General features: G+C 35.1%; 1 protein-coding gene and 2 non-coding genes across 6 annotated transcripts in view; all 3 read right to left on the reverse strand.

The window, feature by feature from the left end:
- LOC119074552 (cytospin-A-like) overlaps nucleotides 1-20,659 on the reverse strand; it is a 52,586-nt gene that overhangs the window by 28,602 nt on the left and 3,325 nt on the right. The window contains exons 1-3 of one of the 4 annotated variants that reach the window (XM_037180733.1): nucleotides 6,723-7,087; nucleotides 3,416-3,462; nucleotides 1,091-1,687 (exon numbers count right to left, since the gene is read on the reverse strand). In XM_037180733.1, the coding sequence (XP_037036628.1) occupies nucleotides 1,091-1,687; nucleotides 3,416-3,462; nucleotides 6,723-6,815 (737 nt within the window). In that variant the 5' untranslated portion in view covers nucleotides 6,816-7,087. Of the gene's footprint in view, nucleotides 1-1,090; nucleotides 1,688-3,415; nucleotides 3,463-6,722; nucleotides 7,088-20,659 lie in introns of those variants that run through there. The other 3 variants (XM_037180732.1, XM_037180736.1, XM_037180734.1) reach the window with 3 other exon arrangements.
- Nucleotides 3,164-3,235, reverse strand: Trnac-gca. Its single transcript has one exon. It is a non-coding gene; the product is annotated as a tRNA-Cys (tRNA).
- On the reverse strand, nucleotides 9,003-9,074 carry Trnac-gca. The gene has a single exon. It is a non-coding gene; the product is annotated as a tRNA-Cys (tRNA).

Here is a 20,659-nt window from a genome sequence, read left to right on the forward strand (position 1 = left end):
TACTTGACCGTGGAAACAATGAATGAGGGTTTTGGTTCTCCTTGATTTTCCGGTTGATAAATAATCAAGTAGAACCAAAACCCTAATTCATTATTTTTATCATTTGATTGTTGGCTTGTGTCCCATTTGAAAAGTCCAAGTTGGTGTCAAAATGAAGGCATTAGAGCCTAATGACACATGGAATTGAAAAATTAAATTTTCAACATCTGGCGTGTCTGACAAGTCAAATTCTATTTGTCATTTGGCTCATTTCAACACCAATTTGGGCTTTCTAGGATGTGTGACGCATGAGATATACACTAGGACTACACTAGTGCTTTCAGGGCTCAAAGGTAATAGTGTTAGAACAAATGTTTTTTCGTATGCGGCAATGTAATAGTTTGGCACAGGCTTAAAGCTGTAACCCTATGGAGGACTCAAATTGAAATGGGGCGCTGGTCAATACGATACAATCTCGTACTCATATAATGTAAACCTACTCAGTTATCCTATCTCTACAAGTGTAAAACCCTTTCACATCATAGTTAATCATCCCAAGCGATCTAACATAGAAGAGAAGGTATGTTATTAAGCCATTCAGTAAAGGGGTCGTTCTACTCCATTCCCAAAACCATCCACAAGACTCCAGAGTGATGTCCATCGATAATGTCAATTAAACTTTTCGTGTACCTTTATCGACAATTTCTATAAACGACTGGTGTATGAACTCTAATATCGTAAATTGGTTTACGTTAATCTCGTAATAGAGATTAGAGTTAAGGGAGCGTATTATTCAGCGTTTAGTCGACATGAGTCAGCATAAAAAGAGTTATATGTGAGTTACGAGGATATATTTCGAAAACGAAAGTCATTGCAAAACTGTTCCGATGCGGTGAGGGTTGTAGTTGTAACACTCATAATCTGATTTATTTTGCGAGGTACAAATATTAACTTTGAAACGTTCAATGGGATTGAACATTAAAAAAATTGGTAAGAGTCATATGATGTGTGCTACATACATATGCGCATTGACGTTGAACAAACATGATTTATCGTTTCAGTTAACCCAATTGATAAAATAACAAATATTAGGAAGCAAGATTCAACCTACCGTTTTTTAGCCAACGATCCCAACAATTGTTCACCAACTTTTGTACTCCGATTTGACGTGGTACTACTCGGACTGGGTACACTAACCACACGACTACGATTTCTAGCCCGGCTAGAATTTGCAGGCTCTTCACTTTCTTTCGGTTTCAGAAATGCATTACTTCTACTCAGAAATTTCGGATTCACAGCACTGTCTCTTTGATTACCGGTAATTTTAATTGAATTTTCCGCAAATGAATTCTTCGATGTCTGATTCACTAACACAACACTGCTGGTAGAACTACGCGACGTAGACGAATATTCACTTTTCACACTTGGAACCGTATTTTTGCTTTGCACTTCCGTAGCACTGGAGATCGATTTGATGCTTTTCTTCGCTTTAGGTGTTGTTGGCTTTGAAAATATTTCCTTTGCTTTCGTCTTGATTGAGGCTCGTAAACTTGTCGACTTGAAGACGGTGGATTCTTGTACCGTTTGGTATTCGCTGATAGAATCAAATCGCGTTGATGGAATACGGGTTACTCGAACCAATGGAGCAGCAGCGTTCAATTGGGCTGATGATATTGAAGGATTTCGGGCAACAGGTACTTGACTCAATCTGAGGAAATTAATGGAAAAATATTTTCATTTGTAGCTGACACACAGTGGAACTGAAACATGTATGTCGGAAAAATTGGTTGGCATTTAAGTGAATTCACAGAGTATGATACTGACTCCTGACTCGTATACACTTCACCTACATAACGATTATGGGCTTGGCTCAGCACTTCAAGTTATGAACACTACATCAATAAGCGGACGTGGATCTAGGTCACAGGATCCATGTCAACGCTAGAAAGGCGGTTTGGCCATATATTTATAAATTGTAAAATTTCATCCATAGAGACATAACCTCAATATTTATATAAAAATGGATCTCTATGGATGAGATGGTGCTCGTTCGGCCAGTTTTTTGGAACAAACCTGTAGACAAGTTTCGTCAACGTAAACGATATTCGGTGGCGATGGTTACATTAATTTGATAGTAAGTAACTCTAGCTGCACATAGCGATGCGCAGAGGCGACAAAATTACAATTTTTCTTTTATTTTACTGTCAAACTTTCAACTTTCAAACTGTCAAATTAGGGTTTTTCGCGTCGCTCTGTGTAGCTACCATAGCTGCAGTTAGTCCAATGGACTCTTATCAATGACGAAAGACGCCATATGCTATGATATCAGAAAATAATATCCAAATATGCTGGTTGGCAACCTTTTCATGCCAATGACCAACGCAAAGTGCGTTGCAATGACTAATCTTCTCCATTACCAATTACATGGGAGATATCGGTGGAATTTCATACATACCAATTTTGCTTAACCTTACACGAAAATCTCAGGGGCGCAAATTGCAAGAACCGAATTTCCGTACACAGAAAACCAAAACAAGACTCCTTTTCATATTTATTGAACTTCAAGGAAACATCCTTCGGAGAAACATCCTTTGGAACGACAAACAGAGCTGTAGCTATTCCCTTTCCCGCACATTACGTAAAGTGGCAAAAAAGAAAAAAGAAAGCTGCTTCGACCTCAAGAACTAGCGGCGGTCACAGGTCAGAGTGGACTGACCATCTTCAGTTGCTTCCACTAGCCTCTTACACAAGACAGCAGCAAAACTTTCCATGAACAAGTGTGGGATAGTTTGCATTGAGACATTGCCATCTGCTGATGGAAAATTTGGGGAAATCGCAAAAAGCTACTAAGAAATCACCAAAAATGCAGCAAAGCAAAGCTTCAGGGTGAAGTGGCAGCAGACTCAAATTTTCACAGAATCCAGTCACTTAGAACTGCAATAAGTGCGAGCGAGACAACTATATTTCGAAGTCGAAGCAAGAATGGCACATGACAAGCGACTGGGTTTACTAAAGTTTTTTTTTGTGACACAACAATCTGTTGTGTTATACGTGTTTCTCAACTGATGTGCGAGCAATTCTTTATTAAAATTGTATATTTTTTGAACTTTGGAAAGGTTTAACCGAAACCCCACAACTTATAAACAAATAAAAAAATGAAAACAACAAATAAAAAAAAGATTGAAGGGGACACCCGGGTTTGAACCGGGGACCTCTCGATCTGCAGTCGAATGCTCTACCACTGAGCTATATCCCCAGATGAATTTGTACGAAAGAATAGCGCACATGAACACGTTCACAGAATGAATGGAAATGTAAAATGAGTCACAATAACGCTCTATACCAATGAGCTCAATAATGTTGATTTATAATAAACTCATGGCAATTTAGCAGCTGGTATAGTTTTAGGCGTAAGAAAAATATCATTGTGAATTACCTCTTGGACGTAGTTTTCGATATGAAGCCATGTGAAATAGTAGACTCCTGCAAATAGACGAAAAACATTATTACCTAAATGTAGACTACACAATAGCATGCGGTATAACTAGTTATGTTATTTCTATTTCAATACGAATGACATTTGTGGTTGTATTGGTGTGTAGCAGTTATTACTACTGTGATAATATGCAGACAATATTACATCAATAATTGTATAAAGATTGACTGCTGCTTACAAATGTTCTGTCTGCAACGCACAACTACAATATACATACGATCATATTTGCCATGATTTTTTGTTTAGGAAATGTCAAACGCAATAAAATCGGTTAGGAAATAGTGGAAATAGTGCACCCGAAAAAATATCTACGTTTGACAGACAATGACGTTTTATTGGCAATTAAAATCATTAAAATATAAATCAATAAATTAATAGTCCAATAGATTGTGGATTTGAGGACCATCACAGGACACTTCTGTCGTTTCACACGAACAATATTTTCATGGGTGATTGATGATGATTTCTTTTTTACATTTAGGAGGCTAAATTATCAGGGTAAATTTATATTAGCTAGTTTTTTGTCTGTAAATGGTAGGACTTTAACTGACCTAAAAGTTGTCAGTTAGGCTTTTAGGTTTTTTTTAAATAAAGGTTTCACCCAAGGTAATTATTGTGACGAGGTAATGCCATATACAACCGAATCAGATGTGCAGTGGCACGAAAGTTTGCTATAAACGCCATCTCTTCCTGCCTTTAAAATAACAAAATTGCTTAGAAACCTGGGCCATCTGTTTTGTGATAGGCACAACATTTTGTGAAACACAAGTAAATCTTAATCAACCATTTAAAAAAAAGATGTCAGTGGCAACGAACTATTGTGCTAGGTGGCGCGTCTGAATGGCATTACCTCCGCCCATATATTTATCTTGGTTTCACCAAGACTGTAAATTTTGGGGACGTCACGCAGATCACCATTTTATAGACCGGGGTTTTATTTGAGCACTACTTCATAAGACCGTCAATGATTGACGCTGTCGGCTTTTTCTGTCACTTTACCGAACAATATTTTCATGTGATCGAGAATTACAATTTTCTAACAAATGATTTGTTTTTTCGTATCTTAGAAGACCGACTTTATGGCGGTGCCATCCCTGATTTTTGCGAGAGTGACGATAACAATTTCCACAATCTAATAGAAATAGGATATTCGATATAGATTTCTTCCAAGGCCATTCAAAATGTCAATCGTCATCCACAGAGAAGCCGACACAACCCCACTTTAAAGTTTTAATGAACAGATTTGTTTAAGTTGTGGTTATGTTTGCTACTGTGGATGACGGTCGGTTGTTTTCGGCCTGTCAAAATTCGTTTTTACCGTACGATGGAAGAAACCTATTGTTAACATTGCGAATTGTACCATTAGAATAACATATCAGTGAGTGTTACATTGAAAACGAATGAAGGCACACAACACTTCTAATGATTTCACATCCAGACTAAAAACGATTCAATATCTTCAACTATCGTCGACGAAATCCAACACCAGCAAGTTTTTCGAGTGGGACAAAGAATTTATTTGAAAATTTTGAAACATGTCGTGGATACCTATTCAAGATCATAAGTTGGGAAACTATCGACACATTTTGACCATTGATTAATGCGAATCGTTTAAGAATTCTAAGTCCATCGGTATGTCTTATATGATCTACGTTTTGAAGATAAATTGAACCAGCACTGCTCCAAGCATGAACACCGAATTGACAAGTATCAAATTTGAAGGATTTAGTGATAAGAGCTAGGATTGTTTGTTTTCTATGTTTTAAGCCCTACAACGAAAACAAGTCATCTATCCTTACAGAAAAGAACCGCAGTGCCTACTGTGATTTCATCAGTCACCGAATATTTTCTATGTTCATGCTTGGAGCAGTGCTTTGACTCAACAGTTGACATAATAAAAAAATATTTATTGTGCGAAAAAAAGTGACATTTAGCAACTAAAACCCATGGCAGTAGGTCTGTTACAATGCCGCACAAATTGTCAAATTTCATCCATTCTGACATAACCTCAACCAGGGTAAAAAATTGCCAAAAATTTCCAAAAACTACGAACGTCCAAAGACTGAATTTTTCCATCATTTCGAACGGTTTTGGAAGCTCCTGAGCTCAGCCTTGTGTTTTAGCCGGCTCTTAATGATTTTGTTTGATTATTGACGCTCTCATCTTTCAAATTAATCATGCTCGACTTCATTTGAAAACTGATAGTGTCAAGAACAAAATAATTGTCTGTTTGAATCTAAATTCCTAGCAAGAAAATTGATTTCATTCAACACACTTCCTAATTGTTGTGGTTGGTGCTAAATAAATAGACTTTTTACATCGGTGCAAAAAGTACAAAGTCAACAGAAAACTGTAATTCGATATCCCATTCCGAATGATCTGTTATGGCGGTTTCAGGTGAACCTATCAGGCAATTCGTATTAAAAATGCGGAATAGATTTATTTGCTCAGTTTAACTAATTTTTCTTTATTTAGTTAGAGTACGCAACATAGTGATGCAATAATGTTGCCTCAATTAGTAAGACTGGGGGTTCTTTGACTCGAATCTAATAAAGTCGGAGCATTATAATTTGATCGATTCTACTCATTTAATTCATTTTTAAATAATTGTAGTTTTCGTAGAAATCATTTCGAAAACATTACAGTATAAAAGCTTATACACGTGCATTTGAACGGATTACCCGCAGGTATACCGCGAGTAAACAGCTCTAATGCGCATGTGTAAGCTTTTATACTGTAATGTTTCCGAAATGATTTCTTGAAAAACTACAATTATTTAAAAATTAATAGAATCGATCAAATTATAATGCTTCGACTTTAGTTTCGAACATGTACACCGTTTTTTCGAACACCTTTGTCATTGGAATTTCAATTGACTCTTCGGCAGTCTTCTGTGGAACACATTTTGTTTTTTGTGAATGTGTTTTTTAACCTGTTACAGACGGCTGTCATCTGTTATCGACAACGACAGTAATAATAAACGACAAGCTTTGACTAATGAAGTCTGATATAGCAAAAAGCATGTTCAAAACATGTGAAGTAAAAGATTTCTGAAAATATTTTTTTTTAATCTTCGATCAAATGAATTAATAGATCAGATAAATATTAAAACTGTTAATTTGTTTGCCGTCTGTGACAGGTTAATACCACACATTCCAACATTTACTAATGTTTACGTCGCTAAAGCATTTCACTATCAAGGTGTGGTGAAGTCAAACTGATTAGTAGAAAAAAAAATATTCCAAACCTTTGGCCTTCTAACGTAATCTTCATCATCGAACGAATACGCATCCGTTCTCCACGAAAATACGCTCCGTATTTTCTCGCCAATACCAGACATTAGTCAATTTTGGTGTTCTTTCCGCTCAGATGTAATTTATCCAATTTTTATTAAAATCAACTTTATTATAAAATGAAATTCACCGTCGAGGCACAGAAAACTTTCAAAACTTTTGCGAAGAACTGCACTGCAAAAACGGTTTGCGAAATTCGTTTAGAAATCAATTTCGAGTGTAATGTATCAAAGACCGTATTGAACGTGGGTAGAAATAATTTTTTTTTTTTTAAGATTTATTTTCTATGAAATTGCAGCGTACATAATATTCTTGCGGTACCGTAATGAATTTTAAAAACAAACTGAATGGAAAATAAAGCGTGTAGCAATATCGAATGTTATTTTTTTATCAGAAGGAGAGAATTACAAATTTTTTAGATTTCAATTTTTTATAGCAGCGAAAACCGCTTCAAAGCTTTAACTTTGATAAAATAATTGTAGGTATAAAGAGTTCGGTTTTTATTTTATCTGGAATCCGAATAGCTGATAACACGTTAACTATAGCTAATGAGTTTGTGGTTGTAATGGCAGATAGTGTAACACAGTCAAGTGTCTAATTGTATCATTTTATATTTTATTACAATAGGAGTCATCGAAAATCATCAGTGTCAAAGCAAAGTGACGCTAGGAAAATCGAATAGTTCTTCCGGAATCAAAACATTCAGATAATGTGTTTCATCAGGACCGGACTAGCTAGTCAAAAACCCTTCGGGCATTGAATGACGAAAGTTTATGAAATGGTCTTCGTCAAGGCACTATAAACAGGCACCAGAACCAGAACACATTTTTTTAGCGGTCAAAAAGCCTCTCATTCTGGTCCCCACAGTGGTAAAAATAACAAAATTTATAAGAAAAACTCTGACTACTACGTCGAGTAGGCCCTTATTTCAAATCTGTTCTAGTGTCTTCGTTCATACAAAAAATCGAAAAGCTTTCCCATAGTACCAGTTTGGACCTGTATATCTTAGCAGTATCTAGTATAAACAACTAAAGGTGATGCAACCCGTATAAGCGTGTACATAAGTCAAATTCGCTTTGTCGCAGTTCTAAAAACATTATTACGCCACGGATGCAACGTAACCAATCATTTATTCATCCTAATACATCATGAACCTACGATAACCTGTTCCAGGTTACCTGTAAACTGTAAAATATTTAAAATTGGACTTAAAGGATTTCGGAAAAAACAAAATGTCAGCATATTGCGCTCCGACAAAGTATTTAATTTCTAATCGGAACAATAGATCATTTTCATGACCTTGTAAACGTGAGACACGGATCCCAACTGTCAGACATGTCGAAAAATATCGAATGAATTGAACGAACGATTTTCATAATAAAAATCAGTAAATTGAACGCAGTTAACGTAAATTGATTGAGGTTAAGGACTACTTGACGAAAAATTAAGTGGGGTTAAGTTGACAAGTACCGTATAATGAAAATGATCTATATCTAACGAGCGATAAGACTTTGAAAGACATATGGGTACAAACGTGTTTGCTGCGCTTCAACTCATTGTATAGTTAACACATTGCAGAATAATGCGCACACTGGAACTTTAGACACCCTGGAAAGTAGTAAAGGAGTTGAAGGTTACCTCCAAAGAAAATTTAAAAAATCTAAAATTTAATTTGGTATTCCTCGACTCCTTTACTGATTTCCAGGGTGTCTAAAGTCGACAAGTCACAGTAACCTTCAAAGTGTTAAAGAATGTCAATGGCGACTCATTTCTCTTCAGACCTCTATTTTGAATTTTGACATAATTTAAAGAAGGTAGAAAGTGGTAGAGACTGCAGGTTTGCTCCAAATAACTTAAAACGCGAAAATTTACAACAAGATACAAATATTGTTGAGGTTATGTCTGTATGGATGAAATTTTACAATTCATATGGTCTTGGAATAAGTTGTAAGTTACAATGGTTATGATATCTCAAACTCATCGGATCATTCTTCGGAGAATTTAGATTCTTGCATGTCTGTCATTTGTCGAATCCTCCCCCAGTCACACAAAAAAGGAAGTAAACTTAGAAGAATTGTATGAACTGTCAAAACACCTTGCACATGCGATGTGTTACATACTTTATGAATAACCCCTTATTGGAACATTTTTTAGACAATATTGAAACTTTTAACTGAACCTACAAACTCAAAAACAAATAAAAAAATGAAAACAACAAATAAAAAAAAGATTGAAGGGGACACCCGGGTTTGAACCGGGGACCTCTCGATCTGCAGTCGAATGCTCTACCACTGAGCTATATCCCCACATGACTTCGTCCGAAATAATACCGCACTTACACATGTATATGCAAATGTAAAATGAGTAAAAATCGTCATTCATAACAATCCATTCGGTCGCATTTAAGTTTACTGATAATAAACAACAACACATACCAAATACTTGGGTGGCGGATAAGTTAGTGTGAGACAAAAAAAAAGGTATGATGAGGATGTTGAACAAAGTTTATTTTTCTGCATTTAGACAATACAAGTCTCACAACAATCATCATATATGTATGTACATATTTCTGCTAGCTGATCATCACTGATCGTCTATATTGTTGAAGCCGTTAATTTTATCGTGAGTTGATTTGACCAGTATGTTCGTATCACTGGTGAGTAGTAAATCGAAAACGGATATTATAACGTTATCGAATCCTAAATTTGAAGGTTATGTCGTAAAGAACATTTAATTGAAATAAATATATTTAAGAAAGTATAGGTCACAGATTTCACCTAGCAATTATATTCTCATCTTCAATACTTTGGTGTTACTAGTAATTTATTAGCCAACCTGTCCGTGTCCATGTTGTAATGGACGTAAAGTGCGTCCAGATTCAACCAATCTCCTACATTTCGAAGCAGTGTTGAAAGAACATGGAACTATTTCAAAGAGTTTCGAACACTAGTCAAAATAATCGTACCAAGTAATTTCTCTTGATCTACACTGCATGTAAAACCTTATGATTGACGGGATGACATTGGAACGAGTAACGTTTATACAAATGAGGACGGTGAACTCTGCAGATAATTAGCTGTTCTATAAAAAAAAGCAACAATCCTCTTTCCATGTGGCAGATCGATGAAAGTGCGTATGCTATTTACAGATGTAAAAAAATCATAAATTTTCTGGTTTTCAACCAGCTAAACTACGTGCTATTCAAGCTAAACATAATCGACGTAGAACGTATCAAAATCGCTGCATGTGGTGTGTCATATGCAACGGCGTACAGTCTCCGCTCATTTATTGGGCTCAATCATCATCAGACATTATTATTATCGAATAACAACAACCAAAACAACATTTATTATAATGTATTCGCTTGCCGTTAGTATACCTACCTATATATTGATGGTGTTAAATTAACACAACAGGTATAGAGGTGATTGGTTATTAGTATTAGCTCAATATTAGAGAATAAAATTTGTTGATGTGGGGAAAAAGGTCAGAAACAAAATCAAATTAAAATAAAAAAAAATGGGAAAAGCAAACCTCGTTTGGCCTGTAGAGGCGCCACAATTTTTTTTTTCAGTACTTCATTCTTTGAGCTTTATTTTCTTGAGAAATACCTTCCCTCTGGTAAATATTCATGAAATGTCATCGCTGTGAAGTTGGTGGTGACGTGCTGCCACTAGTACTTTTATAACGAAATGTACTAGAAATGTAACATAATTCTACAAAAATCTATTACATTTGAGCGTTAGTTTCCAAACAACATTTCCAGCAATGAAAGTAAATGGATAGGTATGGCCAAACGTTCAAATTTGTTCTAGCCGGAGCACATACGGATTTTCATGGCGCCACCTCAAACGAACTCATGAGTTCGTTTGAGGTGGCGCCATGCAAATCCATATGTGCTCCGACTTGTATGGACTGGCCATACCTACTTATCTACTTTCATTGATTTCCAGGCCTCCGAACAAAGCTGAATTTTTATCATACAATATCCAAAGTATATAAACACTGAAGGAGCTGCGTGAGATGCAACCTGACAAAGTGAATTTTTCTCGATTTTACTTGTGTCCAACGTTATGAAAATTATATTCACCCGAAAGTAGGGATCCGCGTGTTTTTGCTGATCTGCGGTACCTTGACAATACCAACCAAATTGATTAAGACAAATCGACACAACGCTAAATTGTAGCCTAAGTTTGTGCGCAAAAATAATATATTTTCGATGATAAAGGTACACTGAGAAAAAAGTTGACAGTTCTGTCCCCAGGTAAAGTAATTTTTAGACCCGTACGAAGTACTGGGGTCTTATAGGTTTACGCATACGTTTGTAACACGTCGAATTGGACTCCCTGAGTAAGGGGAAACCTATTGTGGTTGTCTAGAGATGTCAAATCCGCGAAGAAAAAAAATGTCCGTCTGTCTGTCCGTCTGTCTGTCTGCACGACAACTTGAGTAAAACGCATCCGATTTTGAAAATTCTTTTTTTCCCGTTTGGTAATGTCAAAAGACAGGCTAAGTTCGAAGATGAGTGATTTTGGATCGACCCCTCCCGAGCTGTGGCCCAATAAGTGCTTTACGGTTTTTCGAAGATATCTCCGGACATTTAAACGTTAAACTTGTAAGTGATACGTCAAATAAAAGGTATTTACAATACCGATCGACAAAAAAAAGTTTATGGAAATCGGATGACCGACTCGTGAGTTAGACCCCTTGGTGTGGAACAGGCACAGGGCGGCAAGCAGTTTTTGCTTGTAGGTCGGCCACATTTCAACATATTTCGTCTGTTTTAGATTTATTAGAGAGGTATTGACCGTACCAATCAGGGAAAATTATTTTTTATGAAATTATGTTCTCCGGAGCGTGAGCTAGGTCTCTTGGAGTGAGCTCTTATCTGGCTACTCGGAAGTACAGTGAACGTGGTGTATTTTGACAATATCTCGAGTAAATTTTGACCGAATTTCATGAATTTTTTTTTTTGAAAGGTATTAACGAATGTAAAGCGTCGGTACTATTTCCGGTCTCCTAACAAAATGGCTGCCGGCGGCCATATTGGATTTTAGTAAAACGATATAAAGTGGGAAAAATGATACTTAGAGAGTTTCTGTTAACATGGAAATAATTTGTTATGTGTGTGGGGTTTCAGGGATTCCATATATGGACATCTATATATACCTATATACAGCTATATTGAGCTATATACAGGCATATAGAGCTATATAATAGCAAATTCATTTGTGGAATGTTTATTTATAGGAAAATATAGGTAAATATAGGTAGCTGTTTAAATAGGAATTTATGAAATTTGACTTCGTACGGGGCTGTCTATATTGCCTCCGGCAATTTATTTGCAAGGCAAAGAGTGGATAATTCAAGTGATTTTAAAGCGCGAATAGCTTTTCAGCAGAGAAGAAAATGAAGTAAGAGAAATGAAGAGTTTCACAATAAAGGCTTTTGATACGAATAGGTGTTTCGTACGGGTCGGCGTTAGCTACGTTTCATATAAAAATCACATTATCTGTGACAGGTAATGCTATTTTTGTATGAGAAATTACATTACCTGGGGAAAGGTTATCTGTTACAGGTAATAATCTGAAATAGTGCAGTTGATAAGGACCATTTATAAGAGAACGTTTACACTCGTATAAAAGCTGGGCTACCTCTCTAAAAGTTAACTTTTCTCATTGTAAAGTAGGTAAAATTATCATTAAGGAACCTACTGATAATTTTACCTACTTTACAATGAGAAAAGTTAACTTTTAGAGAGGTAGCCCAGCTTTTATACGAGTGTAAACGTTCTCGTATAAATAATCCTTATCAACTACACTAAAAACTTTTTTGTCAGTGTAACACATTTAGCTCATTCTATATATTTGTGTGCAACTTCGAGGAGAGATTTTGCTATCTAAACGTAATAATTACATAAAATCGGCAGTGGTTAGTGCAGATTCAAGAGATCTCGGTGATTAGTAAGATTTGATTAAGTCCCGGTGATTAGTGAGTTTTTGAAAAAAAATCCCGGTGGTTTGTAAAAATCCAATAAATAGGCTGATTGGAAACATGAGCAAAAATGAGGAAATAAGTCTTTAAATCATTTTCAACGGCTACTGTAGGAACATTCTTCATTTTATTTCCACCAAATTCATTTATTCATAAAATTCAATACGATTGAATCCATTCAGTCCAAGAAGTACGTAACCCCTCGTGCTCTTTAAGCATTTGTCTCACTTTAAATAGGGAACGAGTTTGCACTACACATAACGTCTGAACTAAAGAGCATGTAAAGCACCTGCAATTTGTTCATTCACAAAAGAATGGGAAGTGTAAAAAACCATAAGAAAATCGCTTGAACAGATTTAAATGCAAGCTTTAGTCTATAACAAAAACAAAACAAAAAAATCTTTTCTTCATTTTTGAATAGAACGAAAACTGGTAATGAGCATGTCTTTATGCTCTACTTAATCTTTAATTACGTTATGTTATGGCATAAAATGTTTCTCTCTCTCTTTTTTTTTAACCTCATCTAAAGAGGAAATACCCGAGGAAGAGTTATATACATATGCCAAAATACATTTGATCGAATTAGTCACAGTTGTTACTTGGAACATAATTAGCGCTGCTATGTTCTAGTAAATTAAATAATATTTTCGGCTGTAATATTTCATGGAGTCTAACGTTGAACTTGTTTCGTAAAAATGAGTCGATGGAACATTAATTTTTGAAACGAAAGAGAAGCAAATCTCAACTCAATTTATTTTATTCGAATTTAATTCGCTGTTTCTTAGATGATCAGATCATCACATGCTTTTTTTCACTCAAAATATTTATTCAAATTGATAGGACATAGCTAGGTTGAGGTAAAGGGAATGTTTCTTCTCTTCAGTTGAAGTAGCATTGATGCAACATAATGAACATTATGTACGAAATTAAGAGCATTAAGATGTTATGTTACTTACGAAGCAAAATCTAAGAAGGGAATTGCTATAACAATGCAAACTAAAAAAAACATCAATTTGTGCGTCGAGTTGCACAGTGATACACACTAGCATACTGACTTGCCTTACCAAACAACTGGCTATAGATCTCACCTGCGAATAGAGCTAGAAAACTTACAATTCACGAAGTAGATTCGCTCATATGCGTTAGGAGAAACACTTTATTGCCTGCCCCCATGCGACACGTGACCATTACTTAGCAATTTTCCCCCCAGCGAAAATGATCCATTAAGAGGCACCGGTACTTTGCCGAAAAGCATACATTAGGGCGATTTTTAAATACAGAATTTTAGTTTACTTTTAATGATATCTTTCCACCAGAATCCTTTTTCAAAAATGTACGACGTCAATTCCGACCACGAATGTGTTAGCTTTCAACAGAAAATAGATTTAGTTGTAGCAATTTGACCAGCTCTGAGAACAATGAGCAGTTTATGAAAATTTCATTAAACTGCTCACTTTTCCAGAGCTGGTCAAACGACTACAACCGAAACTAATTTTTATTTAAAGCTAACAGATTCGTGGTCGGAATTGCGGTCGTACATTTTTCAAAAAGGATTCTGATGAAAAGATATTAACAAAAATGAAATACGAAACACGCAAATGTAGGCTACAATTTTAGCTGAGTGCCGGTGCCTCTTAATGAAGTATATTTTTCGGGTACTGTACGAGAATTTAATCAACTCTCGCATACGGTAGACAATAAATCAGATTACATTGGATGCAGAGAAAGTATTTCATTTCGTGAGGTAACTATTTTTGTCATAGAAAAACGTCGATCTTAGCGTTCTTAGCGTGCTATTATTACGTTTTTTTTTTGCATTACGAAAAGAACAACATTCTGCTGAAAAGTATATAGGCGCGGAAGTTAATCCACTCATTGTCGTTAAGGCGCACGCTGTTATTGTACCTAAAAGTATAACTAACTCTACTCGTCCATGAACCGAAAGCGAATTAGAGCACTCTCAATAATGGACCATTATTAATGGAAGACAAATAAGAAAATTTTTAATCAAAAAATCACTCAACGAGAAACTTCTGAAATTTGTTCCAGCAACATAAATACTGCCATCAACCATAAGACATGACTCATATTTTTGTCTCATGCATATAAAGCCGATAAGTAGCTCAAAGATCGCTACTCACTATCTCGCTAATTACTCAATTAGCTAACGTGAATGATGTTAACGAAAACAAGAATCATTGTTTGCTGCTCATTAAAACAACACACATTGCCAATCTAGCAATTTGTTTCAAATTATAAAATTCCGGATATTTTGTATCCATCATATCCATCCATCCATAAAATCGTACAAAGCGCATAATATAAATCATCTCACTTCTACGGCTTAAAAAGTCGAGACTGGCGAGTGTTATAAGACCATTTAATTGAATACTTAATAGAAACTGTTCTAAGAACGGTATACCGGATTTTTCTTTTTTAAATCGCACGTTCAGTATTGAGATGATTCAAAATAATCTACAATGTACATGAACGAAATGGCAAGATAAGTCCATAATGAAAGCTACCAGTTGGTATCGAATTAAAACGAGTCATACGCCATACATGGATTTGATGCGAATTCTACACAATGTATAGTTTTACTGGTTTCCCCATCTGAAAAGTCGTATCTGTGGTCAAGTTCCATACTATCGAATGTATTACATAGGAAGAAGTAAACTTTTTGTTCTTCGTTTTACAGCAGAAAAAAAATGAGAAAAGTCTGCAAAGAACAAGCGATTAAAAATTATTATGAAACAAGAAAATCAGGTGCCATTATTTATACTTTTGTGTCACGTAAAGACGATAGAGTTCATTTATCAATAAACTTTTTTGTTTTTTGTTTCTTGCTTCCTTGACGTTACATAAATAATAGATCGAACAAGTTGCGATTTGTTTCGTTTTTCTTTGGATAGAGTGTTACTTAATTGCATAAGATAGATGCACTGCTGAGCTGAGAGAAAAATGTTCTTTTCAAATGTTAAGTGAAACGCAGCGATCATACGAAAAATAAAATTATAAATTTTTTTTTTATTCCGACTGTTGCTTACACTTCTGCAACCGTATCATTTCAACTATAAATCATGTGAAAGAGAAAGAGTAATACATGGACAGTGTCAGAAATAATGAACAATTTGACGGTATGTAACTTTAAATAAGATTATAGAACAGCTGTGTGCGGAAAAACTCATATTAACGTACTCAAGTGCTGCGTTAAAGTTAATTTTACTTGCTGAGCTGGTTTTTACTACAGGGCTTGACTGTTCGAAATAAAATTAGTCATTTCCATAACTATAGGGATAAAAGGATGAAAAGTAAAATTTTGGTGAGCCGAGGCGTAGCCGAGATCAATAAACACAGAATAACGAGACTTTTCAACTTTTTATCCCGAGCTATACCTGAGGAGTCGAAAGTAGTGCTTGAAACATAAAAAGTACGGTTTTTGATGCATTAGCAACTCTTCAGAAACGGGATATCGACAGCAACGAAAGAGACAATAATCAATCATCTCCGGCCAAGGTATTTTTAACCAACAAACTATGATGTTAAAACAAATGAAGTAACAGATTGTGTGTTCAATTCTGGACTATATTTTGAACAAGAGAAGTAAAAGATTTAATTATGCTTTCCGTTTCTATCAAAACTTCCTCCACCCTGGCCTTAGAATTGATTGTCAATAGTATACGTTATGATGCACTGTGCGCACATTCTTTTCTGATACAATATCCAATTTCGAATCTCCAGACCATCGCAATACTTTGAACTGTTAAACAGTTGTAAATGGCTGTTATATTTGAATTAAGACAATTAATTGGACGATATATCTCTCTGCTGCTTTAAATTATGTCATTTACAGTTGACATGGTAAATTTAATGGTACGCATTTTCATTGTTTAACTGAAACAGATATAAGTATACGATTATGCACTTGTCAACGTCTGAATCATTCAATTTGTGTGTGTTTTTTTCTTGTTCGTCTCTTGAGTTCAATGGCTGGAATAAAAATTAAAATTCCATTGAAGGGTTTGTTGTCAGTGTTTGATTCACAAGAAACAATTAACTATGGCTGTGTGTGCCAGCAATGTTGAAAGACATTAGTAGTGGCTTCCGAAAATTAAGAAAATGTATTACTTGTACCATTTTATCATCTTTATGTACATCTTCATTTTATGAACATCTTACCAAGAAAAAAAAACTGGATCAAAGAGATAAGATGAGCCTAAAATTGTGAGATCAAATGTTTTTGAATAGAGAAATTTGGCTAGATCGTAATTCGATTATATCCAATTTCCCACATTCGAATCTTTAAAGATGCAGCTACACTATCCACTTCACCTAACGTGCTCTCTATTCTTATTATTATTATTTCGTAAGCTAAGACGTTCCATTAGAAATGAATGATGAAATTAATGCATTTTGAAGAGCATATTTTAAAATTATCAAAATGACCATCCAGAGTAATAGTTCCAATGGTCAAAATACGAACAACAAAAGTCTAGTCGATTCAAATTCAAAAATCACCAAAATTATCCAGACTATCAAGTCTTTGGTCTTACGGCATCGTCATTATGAAAAAAGACTTCTAACATCACTTTCATATGGACCAACTTCACTCACGTCAGTGCGCTGCATAATTTGAATTTCGAGTGGATGAACTGTTGAACCGAAAGACAATCTTAGACACTTGATTGTATTGTGAATGGGTATGATTTCACGCTGCGTTCGTTACATCGTTCTTACTTTTCCGTTCAAAATTTTTAGCGCACTTTCTGCGTGAAAGAATTGCAGAACCAGAGTAAGTTGGTTGTTCTGAATCAAATAGCGTAGTTACTTATTTGAAAATCGCTGTGAATTAGTGAATATGAATAGTCGATCTGCTCCGACTGACGCATTACGGATATTTTTCTGATATTCTTCTGACATACTTTTATCTACATTTTTATGAATATTTTCTATTGTTGCTCAACAATATTTAACTTCAGGTTACATTTTTTTTGTGTTCTCATATTGCTTTTGTCTCAACATAATTTAAATTCTGTAAACAAAACATTTATTGTTTGTACAGCGGAAATGAAGCGTTTATGTTCATGTATCTGTCGTAAAAGAAATCCAAACACATTTGTAAATATTTTTTTATTTTTTTTATTTTCATTTTAATATACACCTGTAAACCCATACCGTAGTTTATCAAATGGCTGAATGTTTTATTATAGTTATTAGTTAATCATTTCTACCATTTTACGTAAGCACTTCACGTATTCGGTATAATGATTTTCCACCTTTTGCGCAATTCGATTCGTACATTTCGTACAGTAAAGTGGGTATCCCTGAAATATTTCACCTGATTTTTCTTATACGTCATCCAGCCGTATCACCTATGTCAGCATTTTTCCTACATCAACAATCAGATGTCCCAATTGTCCTAAGTTGTTATCGTTGACGAAAGTATGTCGAATAAATTTCTGACAATTTGAGTTGATGATCAATAATGATAGGTTACTGAAGGATACGAAGGAAAAAAAAGAGTTTTTCCATCCACTGTGGAAATATGCGAATTTGCAAATGAGGCCGAAAACACAAGGGCATGATTGAAGATCTCTGTAAAGCAATATAGCTCGTGCACTGATAAAAAAATTTACGTCCAGTATGTATGAAATGGATGGCAGACAGCTTCATTTCTGCCTTACTTCGGATATGTATATTTCAACGTCTGACATGTATATCCAACGTCTGACATGTATATCCAACGTCTGACATGTATATCGTACATGTCCGACGTATAGTCATACGTACTGCTCGTGACTATCCGTGTCACTCGTATGTTTGTACATCGAACATGTACGATATACTTGCCAGACGTTGGAATATACATATCCGAAGTAAGGCAGAAATGAAGCTGTCTGCCAGCTATTTCATACATACTGGATGTATGTTGACGAATTTTTTTTATCAGTGTGCGTTTTCGGCCATACGTAACTTCTTTAAATGTGATACTGGAAATCATACCCGGACTCGCTACCAAAGTGTGCTTGATAGGAGCATATAACTCAGAAGAGATGTCAACGTAAGAAAATAAGTAAAAAAGTCCTATAGGAATATGCCCGAATTACCCATATGGACAGTCCCGGCCTACTGGAAACCTCTTTTTCCCAATGATAGCCTGATACTCCCGATACGTTTGTTGTAAAAAATTGATGTTAGCTCTGGTGAAAAAAAAGGAAAATTTCATTTTCTCGCGTGACTTCATTTGTGGTGCTATCATTCGAAATAGACGTCTCTTTCGTACATGTAAATCACGGCAGAGTAAAATATAAGGCTGCTAGTTGATTCAGGTCCCTAGTCAAAACAAGCGATTCTGTCTATTATATTTTACTCTGCCTTGATGTAAATAGATGCATGCAGAAACGTGTCACAATAGCGAATTATAAGCAAAATGGAAAAAATTAAATTCCATTGATTTAGCTCCATTTTAGATAGGCTGACGATGTCAATAGAAGTTTGTAATAATTTAAAATGAAAAACATCGGAAGTTTGTTGCATTTTTCTTATAATTCCCTAATGGGAAACCAGCTATTGTGATTATATGTAAACCCTTCTATACAAACTGTCGTTGTCAACAACACAATATTGACATTCGCAGCAGTAGGACAAATCAAATTTAAAACTAAAAAAATTAAGGACGTTTCAACTGTAATGTTACATTATAGCATCAACCTACTTCGAAATATGTTAAGGTTTCCGAACCCTGATTTTTCTGTATATATATACTACACTCGTCGATGCTGACTGCAACAAAGGTCAAGGGAAAGTACAATGCGGAAAATGGAAAATGTTGTTGCCAAAAATTTTTTGTTGTACCTAACAACAACCATGCGCAGTAGCTTACCATGAGCCAGTTGAAAGTGTTTGTGTACATATTATTTTCGGGTGGAATATGAAAGCCGGCAAGGTATCAAATTTCTTGATACTGTAACGACGCCCTATATATGTCGACTATACGTATTGGTGTTCTTTTTTCTTCATTTCAACCGTTTTTTTTAAGACAGAGAAAAAATTTACTGAACCCGAAACGAAAACTAGAATTCATTGTAAATCGTATTATATTCATACGGATAAAGAAAGGCAAAGGAAACATCACAACCGCCAGGTCATTGACCTTATTGAGCGACTAGAGAGGAAATCATATTAAAACGAAATAATTATCTATTTTTGGACATATAATTTAATATAACGAAACATATTTTTGTACATATATAGACAACTCAGTCACATATTACACGAACTACAGATAGAGATATGAAATGAAAGATATAATAGATGAATAATTGCTCTCCGCTTTATACATATATATACATAATATACATCAAATCTTTCGCTGATGATGGATAAATAAATGTATGTTATGAGAAATGAATAATTCATCTGATTTGATGAAAGGTGATAAAGCTTTATAAGCAAAAAAATAAAATAAAATAAAATAAAAATGAAAATAATAATTTGGTCGACGTTCGGAATTGTTGACTATGAAATTGACCTCGTTCCTAGAGTCTATTACACAAAAAAACATTATACCCATTCAGAGAGTCAAGAAATCGCATTCACAAAATATTTGTGCCTATTGTTTGTTCCTTTCATCAAACGAAAAAAAAAAGAAGAAAGAATTCGCACAAAACAAACATTAAGCTACACAGGCCAAATAATGAGAGTCGGTATGCGGAATATTAATTACAATTTTTTTTTATTTTGAATGTTGTATTGCTTCGGTGGTGTTCCGAACATTGAAATAATATTTTATGCATGAAGATTGCAAGTTACTTGACAATGAAATTGAAATTTGGAAATAAAATTTTTGTTTTATGCGCCCTGACGAGATTTGAACCCCAGACCTCTTGCGTATACG

This window comes from Bradysia coprophila, unplaced genomic scaffold (assembly GCF_014529535.1).
Source record: "Bradysia coprophila strain Holo2 unplaced genomic scaffold, BU_Bcop_v1 contig_151, whole genome shotgun sequence".
NCBI lineage: Eukaryota > Metazoa > Arthropoda > Insecta > Diptera > Sciaridae > Bradysia > Bradysia coprophila.